At 47.7% G+C, this 16,310-nt stretch overlaps 1 protein-coding gene across 8 annotated transcripts in view; it reads left to right on the top strand.

Moving 5' to 3' along the window:
- p4ha2 (procollagen-proline, 2-oxoglutarate 4-dioxygenase (proline 4-hydroxylase), alpha polypeptide 2) overlaps positions 1 to 16,310 on the top strand; it is a 31,033-nt gene that overhangs the window by 4,168 nt on the left and 10,555 nt on the right. For 3 of the 8 annotated variants that reach the window (XM_042339879.1, XM_042339871.1, XM_042339877.1), the window contains exons 2-9: positions 8,462 to 8,565; positions 9,937 to 10,033; positions 10,724 to 10,875; positions 11,450 to 11,587; positions 11,758 to 11,997; positions 13,337 to 13,536; positions 14,264 to 14,437; positions 16,042 to 16,112. In XM_042339879.1, coding sequence (XP_042195813.1) covers positions 8,484 to 8,565; positions 9,937 to 10,033; positions 10,724 to 10,875; positions 11,450 to 11,587; positions 11,758 to 11,997; positions 13,337 to 13,536; positions 14,264 to 14,437; positions 16,042 to 16,112 — 1,154 coding nt within the window. In that variant the 5' untranslated portion in view covers positions 8,462 to 8,483. Of the gene's footprint in view, positions 1 to 2,427; positions 2,454 to 6,000; positions 6,029 to 6,375; positions 6,575 to 8,461; positions 8,566 to 9,936; positions 10,034 to 10,723; positions 10,876 to 11,449; positions 11,588 to 11,757; positions 11,998 to 13,336; positions 13,537 to 14,263; positions 14,438 to 15,730; positions 15,802 to 16,041; positions 16,113 to 16,310 lie in introns of those variants that run through there. The other 5 variants (XM_042339872.1, XM_042339878.1, XM_042339873.1 and 2 more) reach the window with 4 other exon arrangements.

Genomic DNA, 16,310 nt, shown 5'->3' with positions numbered 1-16,310 from the left:
AAAGTGGCAAAGCATTGATGGTGCCACATGTGCGGTAGAGCTTAAGTTAGCTGAGGGTGGACAGCGAGGAGAGGGGAAAAGTGGGAGTGGGGTAGAATATAATAATAATATAATAATAATCCTTGCATTTGATATAGTGCCTTATCGTGTGGTTGAGATTTCGTAAAGCGCTTCACAGAATCTACTGTAAAGTTGATTGACTGTATATTTTGCGAACGAAACACCTAACAGCCAGGTTCCTACTTACTGCTGGGCAAACAGAGGCGTGCGGTGCAGAGGAAACTTGCCTAAGGCTTTGCCCCGCCTGGAAATCGAACCCGGGTCCGAGGTGAGCGCTCTCATCACTTCGCTACAGGACTGCACTGTAGAAAGAGCAAGCTTAGGTAAGAACATGTGCGTAGCAAGCAAAAAAAAAAACCAGCGGGGTTCCCTGTAATTTAGAACACGTTGAGGGTTGACGTGTAACGACATTGTATGTGTGGATTGAACTGATGAGCTAATAGAGGCAGCCTGCGAGTGTTGGAACAGGTTTGCAGAGCCAAGTCTACTGAGCTGCCATTACACAGTGTGAGATTCCCAGGAAAGGTGAACGCAATCAGCGATTCAGATCAAGTGTTGTCGACAAGTTGTCCTGTGTTAAGTATGGCATTTGTCGAACACCGTTCAACCTCGCCTGTATTAATAATAATAATCCTTCCATTTGATATAGTGCCTTATCACGTCGTTGAGATGATTCAAAGCGCTTCACCGAATATATACTGTAAAATGGATTGCTTGTGTATTTTGTGGGCGGAACGCCTTAATGTACCAACAACAACCACTTTAATTTATATAGCGCCCTTCACACGGGTTGGCATCTCAGAACGCTTTAACTGTTTCGACAATATTTTACCAATGAAACACTTCAGATCATGTCAACCCTCCCCTCCCTCCCTCATCAAAACAACCACAACAACAAATTACATTTGTGTAGCGCCTTTCACGTTGGGGGATGCGCCAAGCCGCTGGGCAGTCAGAGATTTGGACCCAAGCTGGGGGTTGGGAGGGCAGGGAGGGTTGGGGTAGAAGGGTGACCAAAGGGGCGGTCGAAGAATTGAGACGGGCTTTGAAGGCGGCAAGGGAGGGACACACCCTTTTATGTTTTTCCTTTTCAGATATTGGTAGAACATCCTGCATAAAAAGAGAATGTCTCCTATTCACTCTCTTATTTCTGTCTCTTCGCACAATCAGATGCAATTCACCAAGCGTCCGTGGGCAAGAGAATCAGGTTCACCCAAAGGGCACTAAACACTGGTTGTCTGATGATGAACAGTCCTGTCTTACCCAATGAGCAGATTGGACTTGATTAGACTCCCGTCTGCTCACTGGTTTCACTGAGCATTGCCAGAAAGGCATTTTTCTTTGCACAAAACACAACATCGCCTACAAATACACAGTCACTCCATTTCCATGACATAGCTGTCTCCAGAAACCCATATCACATGGATATAGAAAGAGCTTTTGTTCAAGAAAAAAACTTGATCCTACAATGAGAGGAGGAACTGTAAGTGGCTATTCTGGAAGGGTCAGATCATATAACCTGTTATTAGATTTTTAAAAAGATTGTTTGTGGAACGCTGTGGTGTGCAATTGACTGCCATGTTTCGCCCACGAATTACACAATCAATTCACTTTACAATATACCCCGTGAAGCGCTTTGAGACATCTGAACCTGAACGACGTGATAAGGCAGTATATCAAACGCATCATTATTATATTAAGACAGCAGGCCAGAAGGACTCAAGTTCTGAGTGGGAACGGTAACTTCAGGATAGACTTTAGGAAGTATTTCTTTACACAGAGAGAAACCCAACAGCTGGATTTGGTTAGTGGGAAGGTGTTTGAAGCCAGGATAGCAGACGCATTAAAAAACAGCTGGATGTGCCAAATTGGGAAGACAGTAGCATAGGCCAAAGAGTTCTTTTATCCTTTAAAACTCTGATCTCATTTTAGTTTCCTTGTCTCCCTTTGAAATATTCCTCCTCGACCTTCATTCCTGACTACTGACCTACTTAATCAGCGGCCTCATTGTGTCTCCCTGGCTTATTGATTCCATTCACCTTTGCTCACTGATAGAGTATCCTACATAGCACGGCAGCTCTCTTGAAAGTGGGCTTTGGAATTATTGTTATTAATAATAATAGTCCTCACATTTGTTATAGCGCCTTTCCACGTCGGAAGGACGTGTCAAGGTGCTTCACAGGATATATTGTAAAGTGAATTGACTATGTGTTTTGTGGGTGAAACACAGCAGCCAATTGTGGACGGCAGCGTCCCACAAATGTTTGTGGATTGAGTGACCAAATTATTTACTGATTTAGTTGTTTGTTTGTTTTGAAGGGATTGTTAGGCCCGGAAAGCGATCTGCCAATCGACTAACGACCGGGTTCCTACTTACTGCAAGATAAACAGAGGTATGTGGAGTGAAGAAATTTACCTAAGGTTTCACCCTGCGCGGGACCTTTTGCTTCCGAGGCGAGTGTTCTAACCAATACGCTACAGGACTTTTGTCGTATCTGAAAGTATTGGCCATGGTTTCTCTCTCTATCCTTTTCAGTATTTTCTGCACATCTGTAGGATCAACTTCTCAGTGTTTTGCTTAGAAGGTTGAAGAGCCCTGGCTTATCTCGTCATCCCTCACAGCTCATCCCTCTTTACACTGGGGATCAGCCTTATTGCTCTCCTGTGTATTGCCTCTGGAGCCTGAGCCAAGGGCTAGGAAGGAGTGGGAGTCTCGCAAAGTTAGCTGAGGATCACTAAAAGGAGTCGAGCGAGAAGTGGAAAGTTGAGTAGCAGTGAAGTGGATCAGAAGAATATATTCATCCTTGAATCTCCGGTTGATCCAACCTTTTGGCTTCCGAAGGCCGGATGCCCTATTTGAGAAAGCGATATTTTTGTGTTTCCGCGGGCCACAAAAGCAATATATTTATGTTTCCCTTCCAGAAACATAACAAAATTTATGGGTTATGAAGGGGGGGGTTGGTCAGTTTAAATGGTGGAGGGAGGGTGCAGATGAAATTGGCCCCCGGGGCCTCCAGTTGGACTACCCTTGATAATGAGACGCATTGACCAACCATTTACGAGACGAGTTGGGACATTAAATTGCAGAGGATCCGAAATGACAGATGTGTATAAAATAAATTCTTCTCATCATTGAGTATTTGTAGTTAAATTCCAGGTTGGATTGCTTTGGCTCAGGAATATCTATAACTCAACCAAAAGCCACAATAAAACGCATATGATTAAATGAAATTCAAAGCATTAAGAGTCTGAAGGGAAATTGGCTTTGATGGGACGCGCACTTGAATCCTCTAAGAAAACGAGGGAGGATTAAAAAAAAGTCAGTGGTTGGTATTTTGAGACGCTGTTGAACAGTGGAAGTTGGCATTGCGTCAATGATGCTGCAAACAGCATGTAGTCTGGAGATGTGACAAACTACCTGTTCCGTACTTTGCATCCTTATCATTACTGGTTTCTTAATGTGTCCTTAATGTGTACTGCATCTGAAGTACTGCTGAATTGTCCTGCTTTACCTCATGGTCCTATTGATTGCTTTTTGGATTCAAATCTGGGTTCAAATCTCCCCCCTCCCCCCAATTCTTTTTATGAGTTGCGAGTTGGAAAACTACTGAGTGAGATTAGTGGAGGTTTTCTTCACTGGCCCGCAGGCATTTACAGTCAGTTCGCTTTACAGTGTGTTCTGTGAAGCGCTTTGAGACGTCTCGAAGATATGACCGTATCAAATGCGAGGATTATTATTATTATTATTATTATTGGCACGTCATGGTGAAACGGGTCTGAGATGGTGGAACTAATTTATTATTTTATTAACGTACCGCATTGGATGCATCGTTTGATGCTGGTGATCGTGTGACACGACGACTTCCATTTCATTTCTGATCACTGCCATTGGGAGCAAAGCGCAAATACCCATCTTCTCCCTCCCCGCCCCCACACTCCTTGCCAAAAACTAGAGCGAAGCCAGTGAGAGTTATATCAGGGTTCAGCACATGCCTTGACATCAGATCCAAACAGCTAGAATCTCTTGTTTTCCAATGGAAATTTGGCTGAGGTCCCAAGTTTCCATTTCAAGAAAGAGGAACATACCATAGGTCACAAGCTTAACGGAATCCAAGCCTAGGCAAACACATCCTGACTTCTCACTGAGACTAAAAGCTTTGTAAAAGCCATATTTATGTGTGTTGAGTGACTGTGTGTGTGAGTGTGTGGGTGTGTGTGTGTGTCCATCTCCCTTCCATTACTGGCTACAGTTCACTATATAATTCTCCAAACCTTTCTACATGTGCTATGTATCTTGTAACTCTATTATAGACCAGATGGCGGAGAGGGAGGGGGGTTGGGAGAGAAATTCCACCCGGGTCTTAACGGACTCTATTTTTATGTAGCATTTCGGAGCATCCAGAATTGGATGTTGTTGTGTCAGCAGTGATATCACGCTCGCCTCCTGAGTCATAAGGTTGTGGGTTCAAGCCCCGTGTTGGGACCTGGAATCACACAATCTAAACTGACGCTCCAGTGTAGGGGTTGGGGGTCGGGGGTGGGGGTTGTTGCATTGTCAGAGACGCCGCCGTCCTTCAGGTGAGACATTAAACCTCACTCTCCGTCTGCCTGTTCAGGTGGACATTAAAGATCCCGAGGCGCTGTTCGAAAAGGGCAGGGAGTTTCTCCCGGTGTCCTGGCCAACCTTCCCCCAAATAAAATTGGTCACTCATTCCATGGCTGTCTGAGGAACGCCGCTGTGTGCAAACTGTCTGCCAGGTTTCGCCCACAAAATGCACAAGTCAATCCACTTTACAGCGTATCCTGTGAAGCGCTTTGCGACGTCCCGACGACATAAATAGGCGCTATATCGAATGCAAGGATTATTATTCTTATCAATTTAGCAAACTGTTGAATTCCGTCTTAACTTTGGAGCTGTTTTTTTCTGCAGTTCTTGAAAGGAATTTACAGGGGGAAAAAAAGCTTTGCAATTAAAGCCGTGTTCGAGTTTTTGACGAACTCTGGATTCCCTAAAATCCTGTGTAGCATAAATCTAGACCCAGGTGGGATTTCACCACATTGGTCTCTATATTGGCCTTAAAAAGCCCCTAAGATTTTATTCTTCTTTGTTGTATTTGGTAAGTTCTTGTTGATTTAATCTAAACCCCCGATTCGGCAGAACAACAAATGCATTCATTTCAGCGTTGGATACTGAAAGTAAGGTTGAAAATAAATCCTCTGAGGTCATGTGTAGATATGGAAATCTGTAACTCTACACAAAGCAACACTGCCAGGAAATGATGTACGTCTGGTGCTCACTCGGCCCTCACAGTCTCCTTTTACACAACTCAATGGTGAAAACTTTCACCGGTGTAACTTTACTCAGAGCTGAACTCCTGCTCTGTTTTTATGGAGATCGGATTCCAAGCACGTAGCACCGTGAGAAATCTTTCCACCCTGTTCCTCTACCCCACTCTCCCTTCCCTCCCATTCCCCCCCACCTCCCCCTCCTCCCACTCTCCCTTCCCTCCCATTCCTCCCCCCCCCACTTCCCCCCCACCTCCCCCCCACTCTCCCTGCATGTTCCTAGCGTTCGGCTACGTCAGAGGCTGCCCGCAGGCGCAGACCAGATTTCTGAATTTACAGTCGCCAGTAAAAGATGTGGGAGACATCCTGAGACATTCTATTCCAGCAAACGGGGGGGTTTGAGGGCAAACCAGGCGTCCGTCCTGCCTTGTGTGTGCACCCGGCAAATATCAACCGTTAATATTTTTTTTTCGAGGGGTTATTACCCCCGGAAAGTGATGCGCCAATTGACTAAGAACTGGGTTCCTATTTACTGCGAAGAAAACAGAGGCGTGTGGAATAAGGAAACTTGCCTAAGGTTTCGCCCCGCCCGGGAATCGAACCCGGATCCTCTCGCTTACGAGGCGAGCGTTCCAACGCTACACTACGGGACTGCATGGTTGTTACAGATTACACGTATATAGTAAGTGCCTTTGAGATGTCCCCCTCTGACCTGATAGACGCTGTATCGAATGTGAGGATTATTATTATGACCACTGGAGGCACATGATGGGCAGGGTGGAAATTGTTAAGCAACACGAACAAAATAGTTCAATCTCCTTTGCTTTCTTGCCAGCATCAGAAATGTCAGGTTGGGAAAGGAAATAAGACAAATTCTGTCTCGCCCCAGTGATAGCCTCAGACTTGTGGCAGGAAATGGCCATGGTTTGAAAACCATCAAAGTATATTTAGCACTGAAAAAAAAGTTCAATTGCATTTCGCTGCGGTTACCACAGATTCCTAAACCGTCCTTTTTTTTTTCCTTTCAAGGAAGTTTATGTGGAGAGATCAGAGAGGCTGGGATTGTTCTCCTTAGAGCAGAGAAGGTTGGAGGGAGATTTGGTGGAAGTGTTCAAGATTATGAGGGGTTTCGATAGAGTAAATAAGGAGGAACTGTTTCTTCGGGCAAGTGGGTCGGTAAACCAGAGGACCCAGATTTAAGAGAATTGCCAAAAGAACCAGAAGGGAGGTGAGGAGATTTCTTTTTACCCAGAGAGTTGTTACGAAGGGGTGGTGGAAGCAGATTTTGAAAGTAGCTTTCAAAAGGGAATTGGATAGGTACTCGCAAAAGAAACATTTGTAGGGTTACGGGGTAAGAGCGAAGGAGTGGGACTAGTTGGATAGCTCTTTCAAAGAACTGGCACACGCACGATGGGCCGAATGGCCTCCTTCTGTGCTGTAGGATTCTATGAATAGCCCCCCCCCGCCGCCCCCCACTCCTTTCGCCCCGTGTTTTTAGACACGTCTCAGTCGAGAGAAATCATTGCCTGGTGCCAGTATCTGAACAACACCAACTGTATTGTTTTTATTCACTTTGTCTTGCCAAGCATCTGTCCGGTTCCTTCTTAAATCTATTGGCAACGTCTCATCTCCAGTCTCAGAAGCTTGGACCATATGGTGGCTATCTTCTGTGTTTATCCGAAAGCACATTCGTACGTGAGTGATGATGGACTTGGCCGACTTATGCCTGCAGACGGCCAAGTTGTGGCTAACGTTAGCACCGGACATTGCTACAATCTCCGATCGTAAATCTAGCCTTCCTTCCCTTCCCCCTTCGGAACACGTTCTCCTTATCAGACTCCAGCCCATGGGATTTGATCTCGTTGCCTGATGCTCCAGAGCAGTGCGGTGGGGGTGCTGGAGGGGGTGGAGAGATGCTGTTACAGATGAGACGTTAAACACAGGTTCCGTCTCAGGTGGACATTAAAAAACCTCACAGCGCTATTCGAAAAGAGAAGGGAGTTTCCTGGCCAACAACCTTCGAGATTAATCAATCAACCACTCCACTGGTTGTTTGTGAGACCAGATGTGCAACAGGCTGCTGCTATTGCCGTTAAAAAGCAATCATTACAACAGGCAGTAATTGCTCCCGAAGATTCTTGAAGCGTTCTGACTTGACGAAGCTCTTTCTTTCTACCGGCAGAGAGAGACGTCGAGTTAGATTCTTATCCGCCAGGTCTTGTCCACTCGTCTTGTACAAGTTCTGGTGAAAAGATAACTTGTTGGTAAGGTTATCACCTCGCATTTGGTGCAGGTTATCACCTCGCATTTTATCACGTCTTCGTGACGTCTCAAAGCACTTCACAGGGTCTACCGCACGGTGAATTGACTGTGTATTTTCTGGGCGAAATACAGAAGACAGTTTACAAAAAAAAACCTCTTCTGCTGCATCTGATCCGAAAACAACGGTATAAATCATGTCAGTTTAGGCAAATCAGTGTTGCTTTGTTCTGTGACCATTATTTCAAGAATAACCCAATAACCCGGTGTTCAATCATTAAAGTTGAAACTGGTAAACTTCACTCGCTTTCTGAGGTTTATGGGGGGCGTCTATATTGTGTGTGGGTGGATAATGTATGTTGAATGTTTTAATGGGCCAAAATTCACTGGAAAAGATTTTGGCGTTTCAATAATATTTGTGGTGAATCACAGTTTCCACCCTTACTAAAATCATAAGTATTAAATTTATGAGACTTAGTTACACGACTCTAAATCTTACTGGCGTTTGCTATCCAACATTAAAACCTGCCAAACTCCCTCTCTCCCTCTCACACACACACACATACACGTAGACAGCAACACACACACATACACACGCACACACGCACACGCTTACAAGTACACCCACTCTAATGTTTCTCAATCCACAACATTGATGTATCAAGTAGTACTTTTATTCTCAACTCACAATACCCACTACTTCACGCGCACAAACACACATACAACCACATAACCTGCTAACCGCAGACAGACATACACACACACACATAAACACAGCACTTGTTTTTACATTGTCCTTGGGCGAGAGCGAGCTATTGACTGACTACGACTGACCGACTTATTTTTGGTCCCTTAGGTCGCATCCACTGTCTGTGAACATGGAATACTGGGCACTTTATCTCCTGCTGGTAACCTGGTGCTGTACGTGGTACACACAAGCTGAATTCTTCACGTCCATAGGTAAGATCTGCGTGTCAGTCTGATTGGGGATTAGCTTCAAGTGAGATGTTAAACCTCTCCCCCCCCATCTGCCAGTTCAGGCACTGTGCGCAAACTGGCTGCTGTGTTCGCCCGAAGATACACACAGTCACTCCGCTTTGCAGTATACCCAGTGAAGTGCGTTGATGCGCTCTACCAAATGCAAGGATTAGTATAAAATGCGATAATTATCACATGCTCACAAAAGCGCATCTGCCTGGCAATTTGTCTTGCCAGCCAAAACAGAGCTATAATTACAGCAAGCCCTGCATTTGATACAGCGTCTTATGTGGTCAAGACGTCTCAAAGCCCTTCACGGGCTGCGCCGTAAAGTGAATTGACTGCGTATTTCGTGGGCGAGACACGGCAGCCAATTACGGGTAAACTCGGTGGGTCAGAGGGTACGAGGGACAGGAAGGAGGCCTTCACCGCTCGAGCGGAGGTGATGGGTGGTGGACTGAGGGAAGTGAGGAGGTCGGAGAGGTAGGGGAGGTGCCGGGGAGTGAATGGATTTACGAAGTTAGGACTTTACAGAAGCATTTGAGCTGCATCGTGTGTGTGTGTTTTTTTTTCCTTTTCTCCTTCTGGATGCCGTCGGCTTATTATTTTTCCCAGAGTGGAAATGTTTTCCCCTCAGTGCCAGGCATGTAAGTGGAGAGTTGGAACAGGCTGGAACAGCTTGGCCTGTTCCGCGAATTCAAGGTTTATTATTCCCGACGGAGAACTTCCCTGTGTTTTTTTAGATATCGCGAAACATTTGGGTTGCTGTTTTCTTTTGCTCTGGCCCAGAATCCTCTGGCATTTACATCGAAACTTATGGAAAGTGAACCAATTTTCTCTCTCTCTCTCTCTCTCTCTCTCTCGTGGAATATTTTTTGCTCCTACATATGACCCACATTCCCCTCCCCGCACCCGTGCCAACCGACAATCCTCCAGATCAAGCGTTCGTTTGCTTCACGACACCTTGTGTGATGTCGGTGGGTGCCAAATGGCTTCAGCGTGAGTCTACACATTCACGTTAGATAGTATTTGCCCGTCTTCAGCAATAATAATAATAACGTGACCGTTATCCTTGCGTCCTCTCAGTCACCAAGCCCCGAAACTCCGCAACACTCGTCCCCTGTCCCCCTCCGCCTTCCTCTTCGACCGTGCCTACGGTCACCCACCTCCCAGCTCGGAGTCGTGCTCAGCCACTCCCAAGCCCTCTGGGGCGCTACCCTGTGTGATGGGAGCCGTGTGAATGCCAGATTCTGTTGTCATCATTCGCCTTGTGGTTGTTTTGTGGGTCTGTGCGTTATCTCTCCAACAGCTTCTTTGATCCCCTGTGTCTAAACATTTCCCTGTTTCTCTCAGGTCAGATGACAGACCTCATTTACACAGAGAAAGACCTGCTCCAATCTCTGAAAGAATACATCAAAGCAGAAGAGACCAAACTAACTACAATTAAAAAGTAAGGACTGGTAATCTGTTTTAAGAAAAAATCTTACCGTGAAAGGATGTCTGCGGGATGATTGGTACTGAAACTCTTGTTACCTATCTGTGTCTCAGCCGGGCTCAGTAGCTAGCCCTCTCGCCTCTTGAGTCAGAAGGTTGTGGGTTTAAGGCCCACTGAGGCGGGTTGAGTTCATAGTTTAGGCTGACATTTCAGTGCAGTACTGGGGGAGCCCTGTATTGTCAGAGGTGCTGTCCTTTCAATGAGACATTGACCCAAGGAACCCCTCTGTCTGTTCCAAGTGGACGCGAAAGAGCCTGTGTCACTATTGGAAAAAAGAAGAGAGTTACTGTCTCCCCCTCTCCGCCCCCAGCCCCCCACCGCCCTGTCCTGGCCGACAATCATTTGCTTCGTGGCTGTTTGTGGGACTTTGCTGTTTATAATAATAATAATATTATTATTATTACTTTGCGGTTTGTGCAAAATTGGCTGCTGTGTTCGGCTACAAACTACACAGACCACTGCCCTTCGTAATATATCCTGCCAAGCACTTTGAGACATCCTCACGATGTGAAACTGTGCTCTCCCAAATGCAAGGATTACGATGATGACGATAATGATTATTATTGTGAAGAGTGACCGGCCTCCTTGGTAGGATTGATGCTCTGCGAGTTTAACGGAAGCCCCCATTTTTTGCCATCGTTCCAGCTGGGCTGAAAAGCTCGACGAGCTGACCCAGGTCTCCACCTCCGACCCGGAAGGGTATCTGGGCCATCCGGTCAACGCGTATAAGCTCATGAAGCGACTCAACATGGAGTGGCAACAGTTAGAGAGCCTGGTGCTGCAGGACACGTCAGATGGTGAGTGAGAGGACCAGGTCGGTGCAGGTGAACCACCACCAAATCTCTGCGGGAGATGATTATAGCAATTCAATCCTGCGTCAGATTCTTGCCTCCTTCAATTCCCGTCCAAAGACCTTCCTCTTCGACCGTGCCTTCAGCCACTCTCCCACCCCCAAGTCTAGTGGAAATCTCTGAGCTCTCTTTCTCTCTATCCCTTCCTCCCCCAAAAGGCCGTGGATTATGGCTGGTTCCATTCACATTTTCTAGACTGAGGTGGATACATGTTTGTGAGGTCGGGGTATCAAGGGATACAGGGGAAAGGAGGGTAATTGGAGTTGAGGTACAGATCAACCATGATCCAATAGAATGGTGGAACAGGCTCGAGGGGCTGAATGGCCTCCTCCTGTTCCTATGAGTCACCACCACCGAAGAGAACAACAAGAACACACACCGTGCACTTATTTAGCGCTCTCCACACAGGGTTGCGTCTCAGAGCGTTTAACGGTGGCGGAGCCTGACTCCACCCACTAGACCTCAATTTAACACCCGCCAGGAAGGAAGCTTATGGTTCTTTTTTTTTTCCCCCACATAGGATTCATCGCTAACCTCTCACTTCAGAGGCAGAGATTCCCGACGGATGAGGATGAAAGCGGAGCAGCTCTGGCCTTGATGCGTCTTCAGGACACGTACAAACTGGATTCCGACAGCATCTCCAGGGGCAACCTGCCAGGTACGTGCTCGATAAACCACAGTACAACACTCCACCCACCCACACAGACACCCACCCACCCACCCACACAGACACCCACCCACAAACACACACACAATTGTGAAGGCCTTGAGACATCCTCCCAGTTTTCAAATGTAAACCCGGATTGTCTGGTATCCTCTCCCTGACAGGCGTGAAGTACAGGACGTCTCTCACCGTGGACGATTGCTTCGAACTGGGCAAGACGGCGTACGGGGAAAGCGATTACTACCACACGGCGCTGTGGATGCAACAGGCCATCAAGCAGCTGGACCAGGGGGAGGAGTCCACAGTGTTCAAAGGTGAAATCCTGGACTATCTCAGCTACTCCGTGTACAAGATGGGAGACTACGGCCGGGCTGTAGAGCTCACAAAACGTCTGATCGCCATCGGTGAGAACCCAGCCTAACCTGTACGACCCGGTTACTCTATGTCATCGTTTAAACTGGATCCACCACCACTAATAATAATAATAACAATAATGCTAAGATATTAAGAGGTGAACATTACAGTCCAATGAAGACTAAAGGGGATTTTCAGTGCTGTAGATCAACACTACTACTAATAATAATCTTTGTGTTTGATACAGCGCCTCATTGAGATGTCTCACAGAATATACCATAAAGTGAATTGACCGCATATTCTGTGGGCAAAACCGCCAGCCAATTGCGCACGGAGGGTCTCCCCACGAACAGTCGCGGATTGAGTCACCCATTTATTTTTATTTTCCTCCACCCCTCCCGATCCCAAACCCCCTCCCCACAAGCTCGGGTTCCGAATCTCAGACTGTCCAGCGCCTCGGGACGTCCACCTGTCGCGAAGGCCGTCGGTAGATGTCACCGGTCGTTGTGTTATCCGCTCCGCGTCTGACGCAGTCACTCGCTATATTTACTGAAGAGAGCCTCGACGGGAGAAGTCACCAAGTCAGAGTGGCGTATCGAAAACACGCAGTTTTTCTTCATTGAATCACTGGCAGCTGGTTTTCTGATCGAACTCCCATTTCCTGGCAGTAACGTCTGCCAACATTATCCTTGGAGAGGATGGATTTCTGACGGCGGAATGCTGTGACGGGCTCCTGGCCAGACTGGAATGATCCAGGAATTTGGAACTGCAGTTTAAGATTGTAGTTGTTTTTTTTTTCACCCTTTGACCCGGCACGCACACTCTCCTCTTAAATTCATTCAATAATTACCAAACCAGCGGCTGGGAGTGTTATTAATTGCTAACCGGCAGCGTGCGAGGTTACTCTTCCAATTGGAAACTCAGCAAAGAGTGCCTAATGCTGTTGGCTTTCCTGACTGCACCTCAATTTAAATCCGTGTTTCCATTTAAAAGGCACGCGCTCACCGAGAGGCCTGATTAACCACGTCAATAACAGCAATAAATTGCATTTACATAACACCTTTTGCATCCGAGCTGCGGGGCTGGAGTCGAGAGGGTTGGAGGGCAAGTGGGGGGTTGGGGGGGGGTGGGCTGTGGTGGTGGTGGGGGGGAGAATGACCAAAGACGCTGACGAGGAAGTCTTGAGACGGACCTTGAAGGAGGCGAGAGATTATTAATCCGAACACCCCACCGCAACCCCCTTTTTCTTCTCGTTCTCTGCCCCACCGCCGATTCCGGTTCCGTCCTGAGTGCGGAACACTTTGAGGAGAGCGTGCGGGCGGGCGCGAGTGTGAAAATAACACGGCTTTTGTTACAAGTCTTTTCTGCCTTTCGCCCCCTCCCGAGCAGATCCGACACACGAAAGAGCAAAGACCAACCTGCAGTACTTCGAGAGCGTGCTGTTGGAAGAGAGCCAAAAGCGGGACAAGAATCACCAGGAGCCGGAGGGGGAAGTTGCCTCCGAAGACAGGGTGTCCATCCAGCCTGCAAACTACGTGTTCGAGAGGGATGCATACCAGGCTCTGTGCAGGGGAGAGGGAATTAAAATGGTAAGCGCCTGAGGCAGGATGCTCTACAATGTTCCGCCAACCTGCGCCTAATGCTTCCTGGATCCGATCCTCCCGGGAGAGAGAGAGAGAGAGAGAAAGGAGAGAGAGAGAGAGTGCATTCCATTCCAACAATCTTATCGCTGGGATTTCCACATGTAGGTGGAATGCGTGGAATTCTCAGTTTGGTTTGGAGACTCGTAAGCGACGGTGGATGGGTTTCCGCACGTGTAGACACCCGGCCCAACCTGCCCAAATAATGCTCTGGACAGCTCCCATCTGTGCAAGACGTTGCTATGATAATATTAACAGTAACAACAATAATCCGTGCGTTTGACACAGCGCCTCATCGCGTCTTTGAGACGTCTCAAAGCCCTTCACAGGATATGGCTGTAAAATGGATTCACTGCATCTTGCGCGTGAAACGCGGCAGCCCACTGCGCACAGCAGCGTCCCCACAAATAGTCGTGGATTGAGCTCCCACATTTTTTTGGGAGGGATTATTTTCCCCGGAAAGCAATCCGCCAATCGAACTACTAACCGGGTTCCTACTTACTGCAAGGTAAACAGAGGCGGGTGGAGTAAGGAGATTTGCCTGAGGTTTTGCCCTGCCGGGGAATCGAACTCAGGCTCACTCGCTTGTGAGGCGAGAGCTCTAACCACCACCGCTCTAACTGGACTCTCAGTTATCGTTGTTAATATAGTGGTATCGCTGTCTCGCTTTGCACAGACCATCCGTAGACAGAAAAGGCTGTTCTGTCGTTATCACACCAACCAGCACCCTCGCCTAACCTTCAAACCGTTCAAGGAGGAAGACGAGTGGGACAGTCCTCACATTGTGCGGTACTACGATGTGTTATCAGACGAGGAAATCCAGAAGATCAAACAGCTGGCGAAACCCAGGGTGAGTGAGAAACCTTCCCAACCTCCCTACCTTAACCCTTTGTATCAGAGAGAGCAAGTGCAGCACTGCTACTAACCTCCCCGGACCTTGTCGTTTGCGGGAATCAATCGGGATGTTGTTTTAAAAAAAAGGGGAGATGGAAAGCGAAGGGATTAAAGGAGATGTGGAGAAAATTTAGGAGGAAATTGGGATTTAAGTTGACGGAACCAGCCCCCAAATTATGTTCCCAAAAACTGCCCCGGGTCTTTTCAGGTATCAGTTAAGCATTTAAACTCCTTCTGACTTCCACTGGTAAAATGACCCCTTAGATATTCCTAGGAAGTGGGCTGCAAAAGCCCATAAGGGCTTAAGGAACCGTTTGTTCCTTCAGATAAACATCGGTCGATCACTTCACGGCTGTTTTGGGGGGGAGGTCGCTGTGCGCACATACAACACATACGCAGCCCCTCCACCTTAACGGTATATCCTATGAAACACTTTGAGACGATGACGACAACAACACATGACAGTTACACACCGTCTTTCACGTCGGGAGGACGTCCCAAGGCGCTGGACAGTCAGGGATTTGGACCCGAGCTGGGGCTTGAGATCGGGGCGTGGGGTGGGCGGTGTGTTGGAGGGCAGGGAGGGTGAGGGTAGGAGGGTGACCAAAGACGCGGTCGAAGAGGAGGGTCTTGAGATGTACGCCTCGAAGGAGTCGAGGGAAGGAGCGAGGCGAAGGGACTGTCCTCCCGACGTGAAAAATCTGCTGCACCAGATGTTACTGTTGTTGTTAGTGTTGTTTATTTGTGGAGAGCGATGTGGGGGTGGAGGGACGGGGTGGTTGCAGCTGAGAATTCTCTAAAGCCCCTGGGGAAATTGGCGAAGGAGCTGTAGAGGAATTGTAAAGAAGGTTTCCTGCTCCTCACTGCTCCTCTATTGCAGTCGAACCTGCTTGGCCTTAGTTTGTTGGAGGTTGGGTTACGAAACAACAACTAGAACAATAATGACTACAAATTACATTTATATGGCGACTTTCATGACGGAAGGACAGTCCCAGGGTTTTCCCCCCAACTGGGGGATTGGGGGGTGGAGGATAGGGAGGGTGGGAGTAAGAGGGTGTCCTTAGGCGCGGTCAACGAGGAGGGTCTTGAGAAACTGTCTTACTGGCTAAGACTAGGTGGAATTTCGGGGAAAAGAGGGAAGGGCTGTCAGTCAGTTAGTCAGTCAATCATCTACGCGGATGTATTTTTGCTCATGCGTCCGCTTTGGCAGACGAAGAGAACTTAACTTCTGAACCTTTCAATCTCACAGTTGGCAAGAGCAACAGTTAAGAACTCAGTCACTGGGGTTTTAGAAACAGCAAGTTATAGAATCAGTCAGAGGTAAGCTGATTGCTTGTGGCAACCATAGTAGGAGGAGGAGGAGGTTTTAATTAAAGGTTTTGATTGACTTCTGTGGCCTGAAGGTGAAGGCTACCTTCTCTCTCTGTCCAATCAAATCGACCAATCAAAACCTGGGCATCTCTGCTTGGTGCCACTGTGTGCGTGTGGGTGCGTGTGGGTGCGTGTGGGTGGGTGCCCGCTTTACCCTGAGATTCATGCCATGTTGTTTTTCCAACGCAGCTTGCCAGAGCAACAGTGCGTGACCCTAAAACAGGCGTTCTAGTAGTTGCCCATTACAGAGTGTCTCAAAGGTAAGCTCCTCCTAGCGGAGCCAATGGTGATTGGTGCCTCTACTTCCTGAGGAGTCTGACAGCAGGGGAATGGCTTGCGGGTCTCCCCACCCCACTCTCTCTCTCTGCCCCCCCACCCCCTCCTCCCTGTCCCCTCCCCTCCTGCCCCCACACAGTGCTGCATGGGTGCCTTCCATTCTCATACTCTGGGCTATTTCC

The sequence above is a fragment of the Callorhinchus milii genome, unplaced genomic scaffold, assembly GCF_018977255.1.
Source record: "Callorhinchus milii isolate IMCB2004 unplaced genomic scaffold, IMCB_Cmil_1.0 Scaffold13, whole genome shotgun sequence".
Lineage (NCBI taxonomy): Eukaryota > Metazoa > Chordata > Chondrichthyes > Chimaeriformes > Callorhinchidae > Callorhinchus > Callorhinchus milii.
Note: the sequence above shows the minus strand (reverse complement) of the source record. Positions and strands in the feature narration are given on the sequence as shown.